Source organism: Malus domestica, chromosome 12 (genome assembly GCF_042453785.1).
Source record: "Malus domestica chromosome 12, GDT2T_hap1".
NCBI lineage: Eukaryota > Viridiplantae > Streptophyta > Magnoliopsida > Rosales > Rosaceae > Malus > Malus domestica.
Window position 1 is genome coordinate 15503983 of NC_091672.1, and position 11145 is coordinate 15515127.

Sequence of the window (11145 nt, forward strand, 5' to 3'; positions counted from 1 at the left end):
GGTCCCAAAAAACATTCTTTGGAGGATTTTAGAGAAGAAAGGAGTAAGAGTAGCATATATCCAAGCTATAAAGGATATGAATGATGAAGCAAATACTGTCGTAAGAGCTCATGAAGGACAAACCGAAAGCTTCCCCATAACTGTAGGGTTACATCAAGGCTCATCCTTAAGTCCATACCTTTTTGTATTGGTTATGGATGAGTTAAAAGGACATGTTCAAGATGATATTCATTGGTGTATGCTTTTCACAGATGATATAGTGTTGATAGATGAAACTCAGGAAAGAGTAAATGCGAAGCTTAACCTTTGGAGAAAAGTGTTGGAATCTAAAAGTCTTCGCCTAAGTCGGTCAAAGACAGAGTATATGGAGTGCAAGTTCATTGCAAACGGAGGCTCAAATGAGTTAGGGGTGAGGATTGGAGACGAGGAAGTACCTAAGAGCGACCGTTTTCGCTACCTAGGATCTATCTTGCAAAAGAACGGAGAGTTAGATGGAGACCTCAACCATAGAATACAAGCTAGATGGATGAAGTGGAAGAGTGCATCTGGCATGTTGTGTGACCGTTGTATGCCACTGAAACCCAAGGGAAAATTTTATAGGACGACAATAAGACAGGCAATGCTTTATGGTACGGAATGTTGGGCAATGAAGCATCAACACGTACATAAAATAGGTTAGTGGAGACGATAATACTTCATTGGATGTGTGGGCACACGAGAAAAGATAAGATTAGGAATAAGGATATCCGAGGTAAAATAGAAGTAGCCAAAATTGAAGGAAAGGTGAGAGAAAATCAGTTACGTGGTTTGGACATGTGAAACGAAGGCCTACTGACACTCCGGTTAAAAGATGCGATTGCAGGATAGAGGTTCAAGGACGAAGGGGTAGAGGAAGACCTAGGAAGACTTTGGAAAAGACTCTAAGAAAAGACTTAAAGTACTTGGATCTAACGGAAAACGTGACACATAACCGAGCTCAATGGCCTTCTAGGATTCATATAGCAAACCCCACTTAGTGGGAAAAAGCTTTGTTGTTGTTGTTGTTGTAACACGTATGTGGGCTGCGCATCTGAGCTTGGTTTGGTGGTTTGCATGTCTAGGCTTTTGTTGGTTTTTTGAGAAAAAATCATTGAATACTTTTGAATCCCCTTATTGAGTTATTACACCTCCTATACAGACACCGGATTTTAGTTAAACTGTGGTTGTGTCTCCTTGCGAACTCAAACTAATATATTATGTCCAAGTATTTGTCAGCACATATGTTCGGATTCTATATCCAATATATGTTCATTATGTGTTCAAGCACAAAAAAATACAATGATTACAACAATCTCAACAAGATATTGTCACCTTATGCCTATGGTAAGGGCTCTATCCTATTTAGGAATGCACAATTATTTAACGTAAGTTACTGCTCTATCGAATTAGATTTTGGAAAAATTCCGGCAACATCTCCCTACAATTCTTCAAGTGCACGACGTAGATGTAAAATACCTAACTTGCACTCGAAGCATGTAATGAGATGTTACCAAAATTCCCATGATTGAAAACTAATTGTAAACCATAAACTACGACACACAATGGTGCATTCCCAAACAGTTCAAAAAATAAGACAATTCAGGAATCAATTGGACTGGAGTCATGCTTTCACATCCATGCCTGAAATCCAACTAATTCTCAAATGGGAAACTAATTTTTTTTTTAACAAAGGCGTACTAAGTTAAGTACTATTAACTCCATATAACAGAAAATATTTTTGTATGTGATGTACAAAAATATTTGCATACAAATAAATTAAATCATAACAATTTTAAAATATAAATTAAATAACTTAAATTAATACAAAATAAAGTAGCAAAGAAAATAACTTCAAATCGCTAACCATTTATTGTAGGATAGATTGATGAAGGGAGAGGAGATTGATATGGAGGTAGAGGTGGAGATTGAGAAGGAGGGAGTATTAGAGGATGAATTTGAGAGAAACAGAGCGAGTAGAGGTTGGATTTGAAGAGAGATGAGAGAGGGAGACATAGGGAGGCAACAACTTTTACAGTTTCTACCTATCCCAGCTAAGCATTTTGATTATAAACACAAAACCTTGCACGGCGAGCCCTTCGTCACGCAAACATATATCGTCGATAAACCCTACTCCACTTTATGCGACGAACTATTCGACCCTGCGAAGTATCTTTGAGCGATGAATGTCTAATTCATCCCACTAAAACACTTTAAGCGACGAATATGGGTCTTCATCGCACAAGTTGTTTATTATTTTTTAAAGTTTATCAATATAGCCTAATTTTTTTAATAAATTTAAGAAAATAAAATATTTGAATAAGTTATTCAAATCATCCATATAAGGTAAATCAAATTAAGCATATAAATACCTAAAGTAAATATTTAATCCAAATACAAATTAAATTTTCTTTTAAAGCTACAGTCCAAAAATACAAATTAAAAAATTGTTTTATTCGTCCATAACATCTAAATAAAACATCTACTGTGCTGGTGGTGTTTCTACATTTGGCTTGACGTCAAACCAAGGAAGAAAATATCGGTAATATCGGAAATATCGGTAATATCGGTAGTCCGAAAACACGGAAATATCGATGGAAATATCGGGATAATATCGATATCGATAAAAATTACATGGAAACCACGGAAATTGTAAGAAAAACTTGGAAATTTTTAATGAAACTTTGCAGGATATTTATTTAGTCAATTATCTATTAGTTTATCACAAAAAGTTGGAAGGAAATGCATTGCATGATGGATTTAACTGATTTAAGTTGATTATATAGCGAGCTGACAAACATTGTGAGTGTAGAAAATATGTAGTAATTAATGAAAGAAGTTTAAACACACCATAATCATTTATATATAATGAATTAGTACAATATTTTACACTTTATACATTGTATGGTAAGATACATGAGTGACTTAGTATCACATAGAGTGAACGTGGTGAGTAGTTCAAAAGTAGATACTTGAAAAGAAATTAATCAAATTTTAATATGATGTAATTATTTGGACTTGATTTAAAATAGAAATTTATCATATATAATATATGTAACTGAAAAAAAATTAATCAAATTTTAATATGATGTAATTATTTGGACTTGATTTCTCTTTATACATATATTCTTCTTCCAAATTAATCAAATTTTAATATGATGTAATTATTTGGACTTGATTTAAAATAGAAATTTATCATATATAATATATGTAACTGAAAAAAAAATAATCAAATTTTAATATGATGTAATTATTTGGACTTGATTTAAAATAGAAATTTATCATATATATGTAACTGAAAAAAAATTAATCAAATTTTAATATGATGTAATTATTTGGACTTGATTTCTCTTTATACATATATTCTTCTTCCTATTTTCGAGTATTTCAGTTTAGTAAGTGATTTTAAATTTCGGAGACGAAATTCTTTTAAGAGGGGTAGATTGTTACACCCACCCCCAATTTAAATTGTATTTTCACTAAGTTTGAGTTTATCTTACTTTTAAAATTATTTTTGGATCTTAATAGGTGTGCCCAGGGGGCCCACCTTGCTTTTGTGTCCCCGGTCTCTCTTTTCTCTTAGTTGTCTCTTTTCCCTCACTCTCTCATCTCTACCCGTGCTCTCTCTCTCTGCACTCTCTGCACTCTCTCCTTCTCCCCGTGAATCAACCCACACCCTTACTTCCACACCACATCAACGAAGGCGATCTCTCTTTTCTCTCAGTTCTCTCTTTTCCCTCACTCTCTCATCTCTACCCGTGCTCTCTCTCTCTGCACTCTCTCCTTCTCCCTGTGAACCAACCCACACCCTCACTTCCACATCAACGGCGACACCACCTCATCGCTCTCCTCACCTTCTCCCTCTTCGCCATCTCCGCCACCGCATCAAGGCCCTGCAAAACCCTCTTCGTTTCCTCCTACTCCTTCTCCCTCCGCCGTCTCCCCTCCTCCTCTTCCCCCCTCCGGCTTCGTCACCGTCGTCACCGAAATCAGTCGGCTCTGCCCCGCTCAGAAGCCTGCGCGATCGCACCGAGGACATCCTCAGCGTCGTCGTTTCGCTGCTTTTCGGCGTTAGCTGCGGCGCGCTCACCGTCGATTCCTAAGATATTATCGATATTTTATATAATATCGCGATAATTTCGGAAATATCGCGATATTATCGATAATATCGATAATATCGCAACATTTTGACAAAAATCCTTTGGATACCTATTAAAATATCGGTCCGGTGAAAAACCGATAATATCGGCGATATATCGCCGATATTATCGGCATTTTCTTCCATGCGTCAAACTTCCACTGCTAGTAATGCCTCTTAAATATGTCATCGATGAACTTCATTAGGTTAGGGTCCGTTTGATCAATAATATAATTAGCTTGTTGTACAAAAAATAATTAAATATTAAACATTATAATATAATATATAAGAAAAATAATTATTAAATTACTACGACACTTACTCATAAGTCATCCAATATAGACTTTTTTCGGGTCCTCTAGCACTTTTTCCAAGACACCCACTCCGTGGGACATTTGTTCTGCAATACTGTTCCAATGTCGTGCGCAAGCAAGGTGTGCAACTCCTTCTTAGATCCCCTGAACAATTCATAGGTAATTCGCCTTGCCCTGTCATTGTTCCCCCTTTTGACCTACGTAGACATTCTTTTTTCTTCTATACAGAAACAAAAAAAAATTCATAATCAAACTAATTTGGTATTACCTTTCTGAGATCCTTCTCCCTCACATCCCTGGTTAGTTGGAGCAGCAGCGGAATCGACCATCATACAGAAAAATAAAACAAGAATTAGGATACGAGGGGCTTGGGGCTTGGGGAAGAAGAAAACAAGAGGGCCAAGAGGGGTTTGGGGAAAAGTATGAGAGAAAAAGGGAGAGTGGATATGTGATTTTATAGGTCCTTTGCGACGTAAAAGCTTCGTCGTGCAAAGATATAGATTTGCGCGACGACCAATTAGTCGTGCAAGAATTACGTGGGAAAAGGGTCGATGCGCGAGATGTTGGCCCTAACTCTCTAGCTTTGCGCGTATTTCTCGGCCTTTGCGCGATGAGCATTTAGTTTCGTCATGCAAAGGAATCTTGAGCATAGAAACATTTCGTCGCATAATGTCCATCACGTGACAAAATTGGATATTTTGCGTAAAGTTTGGTCGCGCAAGTAGTTTTTTCTACTAGTGCCATAATAGTAAATTTAGCACGGCACCACAAAATTTCTCCTTCCGGCATAGCTTTGTAATAGGGTGAGACCAAGCGAATGAAAACAAAGCAAGACTGCTACATCTCCCTACATTTTTTTTTTCTTTCTAATAGCAATAGAATGATTTCCTTAATCGTGAAACAAATACATTATGAAATAAATAAAATTGTGCCAAATTGCTTCTCCTTCTATCCAAGAATTAACATCTGAATGAGAAATAGCACAACGAGCTAGAGGATGGGCAACTGAAAAATACATCTTTCTAAATGTGTTCAACTTCCTGTTTTAGTTAAAACCTACGAAATGATTTTTGCTTTCATATGGTTATTTTGTTTTTCATGGGGAAGCTTGCAACCTTCTTATTTTGAATTTCCTGACGTTGGTGAAACGAATGATGGTGGTTAGAGGGAAGTTGAAATGTTTCTGTGAGTTTTCCTGGATCCTAGTATAGTGGACTGACATAACGAAGCCACCAACTGGTCCCTTTAAAAAAAAAAAATTAATTCTTATTCTACATTCTCATTTTGTTTTACAATCCTTTTAACATGCTTGACGATAAGAACTTTTTATTTCCTCTTCGCAATCCTTGATCAATTGAGAAACTCTAATGTGATTGTGCATCTCCTTCTACGGAGACTAAATTTGTAAAAAATAAAATAAAATATAGAAGTTGATGTTTGATTTATTACTTAAATATTGATAAACGTGCTCATTCATATTGATGACATATAATTTAGTTTACAAATTTAGTCTCTCAAGCATTACCCTTTTTTAGGGGCCACAATCTTTGCTCCCTCTCTTTTGTATACATATTCTTTATTTCATTAATGTATATAAAAAGATCACATATTCACTACAGGTGGGTAACGCTAACTTGTAACTAAATACTTTAGAAAAATGTGAAATTACCCTTATTTTGGAAATCAGTACTAAAGCCTAGTAATATTCCTTCATCCTTGTAAATATATAGTTGTATAAAACGAAAAGTATTCCTTGTAGATTTGAAAATCTTTCTTTTCTCTAAATGGCGTATGAGTTAAGGAGGTTAATCCATAAAATAAATGTTATTCTAATCTCCTAAAAGTCATCATACAAATCTTATTATTCTTGTCTGAAATTTGATTCCAAATGTTTGATTTAGTAACTGTTATTCTAATCTCCTAAAAGTCACCAAACAAATTTTATTAATCTAGTCTGAAATTTGATTCCAAATGTTTGACTCAAAAAGTAAATAAAAAGATATAAAAGTTATAATACAAGAGATTTGTAGACTTGCCCGCAAGCTCTTGATCCAAGACTCCAAAGAGAGAAAAGTCATAGGCTAACATCCACCACTCATCATCTATCTCAAGCAGATACCACGGATTCCAACAGCTCATCTGGAATCCCACTGAATCATGATGCTCAAGTGTCTCAACTTCCATCTCCATCCCCATCCCCACGCCTCTGCAATCACCAGAATTAACCCAAAACCGTCCTCTCACTCTCACTATCCCACCACCACCCCTCTATTTTCAACCACCAAATTCCACACCACCACCAATGTACAATCCAATGTCCACCACCTCTCACTTAGAAGAAGCCCCACTTTCACCACCATGGCATCAACCAAACACAACCCTAGTCCCAATTTCGACGAATTCGGGTTTGAATCCGATCCAACCCTTACCAATGATGATCTCAAGCCCACAAGACCTGATCAAAGGACATTTTCCAAGTGGGAAATGGCTTGTCTTTGGATTGGACTAGTTGTGGGAGTCCCAACTTACTACTTGGCTGGTAGTCTTGTTGACCTTGGCATGGCTTGGTGGCAAGGAATTGCCACAGTTGTAGCTGCCAACATAATCCTATTAGTCCCACTAATCCTAACAGGCCATCCAGGCACAAAATATGGCATCTCCTTCCCTGTTTTAGCTCGATCTTCGTTCGGTATTCATGGTGCTCATATTCCCACTCTTCTTAGAGCATTAGTTGGTTGTGGCTGGTATGGAATTGAGACTTGGATTGGTGGTGAAGCAATCTTCATTCTATTACCAAATTCAATTAAGCAATCCTATATGTCCCAAACCCTACCTTGGCTAGGCACATCCCCATCGGAATTTGCTTGTTTTATTGTGTTTTGGGTTGCCCAATTGGCCATTGTTTGGAAGGGAATGGATGGAATCAGAGAGCTTGAGAAGTACTCAGCTCCAATTCTCGTCACACTCACTTCCTGCCTTGTCATTTGGGCGTATGTCAAGGCCGGCGGTTTTAGCCACATGCTTTCCTTGTCCTCTAGACTAACCACAAATCAGTTTTGGTCCCTCTTTTTTCCATCCCTAACTGCTAACATAAGCTTTTGGGCTACAGTTGCTCTTAACATACCGGATTTCACTCGGTATGCCAAGAGCCAGACTGACCAAATCGTTGGTCAAGCCGGGCTTCCAATCTTCATGGGGGCATTCACATTTGTTGGTCTAGCTGTGACCTGCTCCACAGAAGTGATTTTCGGGCATGTGATTTCGAGCCCCATCCAACTCCTCGGGCAAATTGGAGGGTTCACTACAATAATCCTAGCCATTGTCGGTGTTAGTCTTGCCACTCTCACAACCAACATTGCAGCCAATGTTGTTGCCCCTGCAAATGCTCTTGTCAATCTGAGCCCTTCAAAGTTCACATTCCGAAGTGGAGCCATTGTCACAGCCTTGCTTGGGATTGCATTTCAACCTTGGCGGCTTCTGAAGTCGAGTGAGAGCTTTGTTTACACATGGCTGGTTGGATATTCTGCTCTGTTGGGTCCAATCGGAGGCATAATTCTCGCAGATTACTATCTTATCCGAAACACAAACTTGAGCCTCAAGGACTTATACTCAACAAGTGCTTTTGGGGATTACTACTATTCACGAGGCTACAATTTAGCAGCCATGGCAGCTCTTGTTGTAGGGATTTTGCCCGTGGTTCCGGGCTTCTTGCAGAAAGTCGGCATTCTTGTGTCGATATCAGATGTTTATGTGATCATATATAACAATGCCTGGTTTTTCAGCTTTTTCTCTTCCGGTTGTTTCTACTGGCTTCTGTCACGTTTGACAAGAAAACAGGAGTCTCAACCTGCACAAGACCCCCTCTTGCCTCCTGCAAACTAAGATAGCAAAATTGCATACAGTTTGTAAAGAAGAAAATTTCACTTTGTAGACATTTTGGATGACTTAAAATCTGAAATTTCTTGTATAATAATAAGCCATCTGTAGGGTTTGCTTACCTTGAAAAATTGTATTATTGAATATGCATTACAGCAGCCAAAGGGGAATTACTTGTAATATAATTATAAGATTATGAGTGATGCATTATTGGTATATGGTCCCTTTCAATTGTCTAAAACTTATGGGACTAGCAAGTTCCGCATGCTTAATGGTTGGCCATGTGATCGAGTGATCGAGACAAACATTGAAAGATGAACGTTTGATGATTATATTTGATGACGGTGTCTCAGTATAACATAATAATTTTGCCAGAAGGGTAAAAACAAACTTGATATGATATATTATGTCAAAGGTTTTCAATTTTCACAGTAATAAATTTAGGGTATGGCACAGTGATCCTAAGTAACATGCCAATTACAAAATCACATCCCATACAAGCAAAGAAGGCATTAGTTTCATCAGCTTTCTTCAATCTTCCTGCATTGCTTTCATCCTTCAGCTTTCCTCCTATTTTCTCTCCTGTTATTTTTAGTAGAGAGTTCCCAATACATGAACTAAATACTGACTTCACCGGTTTAACTTTCTCTGTTTTTAGTAGAGTGACAGTGGGTTAAATAGTTAGTTGTTAGGAAGAAGAAAAATTGCCAGAGAATGGACTCGCATCATAATGCATAAGCATAATTATTTTTCGTCACTGCAGTAAAGTGTCATCTGCACCGTTTTAACCGTCTCGAGAGGGACTTTTAGCAAAGCCTTTTTCTCCTTTTTATTCTCTAATAACCCAGGTTTCAAGTTTAAATTGAGCAACTCGTAGCTAGCAGCTACCTGAAGAAAGAGTGGGCCTCCATATGGACCATAAAGAAGAAGACAAAAGGAGCAGGCATCCATCTTGCTGGGCCACAATATTTTCATTTGGCTTCCCTTTCTATTTTTTAGGATACGACACCTGCCCTTTTGTTTGTTAGGCATTTTACAAATGTATATATATATACACACGCGCATTTACAGTAGCGCTCAAGCACTAACAAGTCAATAATTTACTACGGTTCTAATCACTTGTTTGGACATTTTCCACATAATGGAATCATGAACTGAATTGTTGAATTTTTAGATTCTTATTCATAAATCATCATTGCAAAAATTCACTCAAATTGGAAATATTTAGCCCTCTAATCATTATTTTTGTAACCAAATTTGCCCACAATCGTTTAATATACCAACAACTGCCAGTGAGCCTACTGGAAAGAGCAAAGATCGTAAAGAATCTAGACACCGGTGTGCTATTGGCCAAGGACTTCTCGTCGATCAAGTCAGTGTGATGTATAAAGCGTCAACCAATAAGCTAGAGCATAGAATGTGATACATTTACCTTGAACCCTAAAGAGTGTAATTATATTGTTTGATGAGAGCCCTTGTAATGATAGAAATCCGTAATAAACAATCCTAATACAAAATCAAGGATAAGATTCCCTTCCTATTAGGTTAGTGATTACTTTGGGCACACACCAATTCCCATGATAATAAGATCCCAAGTTTCTCTTCTAATCAGGATACACTTGAATTACATTTCTTGAGGGCAAAAAGGTAATTTTCAATAAGAATGGACCTTGTCCACCATTTTGGTGCGTATCGGATTGACATGTTTTGATAGTACGAATGATGATCTGACCCGAATTCTTTAGATCATTCCGACCGTATTATTCTGGCCTCTTTGACAAAAAAGTCCAAGGTTTGATCCAAGCTGATCTTTATGTCGAGGTCCCTTGCTTTTGGTCTTGGAGTCCCAATCTTCACCATTTCATCTACCTTGGTCATATAGATGGTCCTACAATTGCTCGGAATTTCTACTCAAAAGTCTTCCTTTGTAAAGGAGGCAGTTACCCCGGATCTTCAGTCATTTCGACGGACCAGAGCTCTGTATGTTCAATTAATAACCTACTAAATTAATAATCAGTTCTACATATCGGGTGTCGATGCCTAGATGCGAAGATCAAAATGAACTTGAGGCATTCATCAACCTTCACCATCTAGTGTTAAACGGTTGCAGAGTCACTCGCAAAGAAAGAACCAACATCTTTGTTGCTTTACCTGATCCATCTGATGAAAATTGTACCTGTCGCTGGATCCACCCTTGGTATGACCTCGAAATAGCCTTCCTCATTGCAGACTTCATCAAAAGGTGTTTGATCTTCTACAAACTGGCTCCATGTAACTTCAATCCCACTTCGTTCCAGTTTATGACTTGCTTTGACAGGATCAATAATTTGTACAAGGTAGAGTTATGTTTCCAGGAGCTCCATCCTCTGTTTTGGCCTCAAGCATCATCCTAGGTAGAGGAAATACTTCATTTAGCATAGAGGAAGAGAATGATGGGAACCTTTTATTACTAACATGCCAAATACCGACACAAATTGGTACCTATATTTGCTAGTCATGGGTGGTACTTGGGAATGTGACATCTTCGGCCATAGAGTTTTGAACATCCCCACGAAAAGTAAGACCTAAGAAGATTACTATTGATAAGGTGGGAATGGTTCGTCCATGGTTGATAGATAGGGCATTCTTGTGCATCAAAAAGCACAAATTGTTGGAGCCAAATTTATGCATATTTGCTTGTATATGAACAATCACCGGAATCCTATGAACATCAGTGAAAGTATCAAACCATGTGTAGTTCTTGTTAGGGTTATATGTTGTGATTGACATAAACCCAGGCTATAGTATTTATATAGATATTAG

The 11145-nt window shown here is 37.6% G+C and overlaps 1 protein-coding gene across 1 annotated transcript; it reads left to right on the top strand.

Annotated features, from left to right (window-relative positions):
- Nucleotides 1–6402: 6402 nt before the first annotated feature.
- On the top strand, nt 6403–8559 carry LOC103430296 (purine-uracil permease NCS1). Its single transcript, XM_008368431.4, has one exon. The coding sequence runs from the start codon at nt 6625–6627 to the stop codon at nt 8347–8349; it is 1725 nt and encodes a 574-aa protein (XP_008366653.2). The 5' UTR covers nt 6403–6624; the 3' UTR covers nt 8350–8559.
- Nucleotides 8560–11145: the final 2586 nt, after the last annotated feature.

Coding starts and splice junctions, on each gene's coding strand:
- LOC103430296 (XM_008368431.4), top strand. CDS start 6,625: ATGATGCTCAAGTGTCTCAACTTCCATCTCCATCCCCATCCCCACGCC.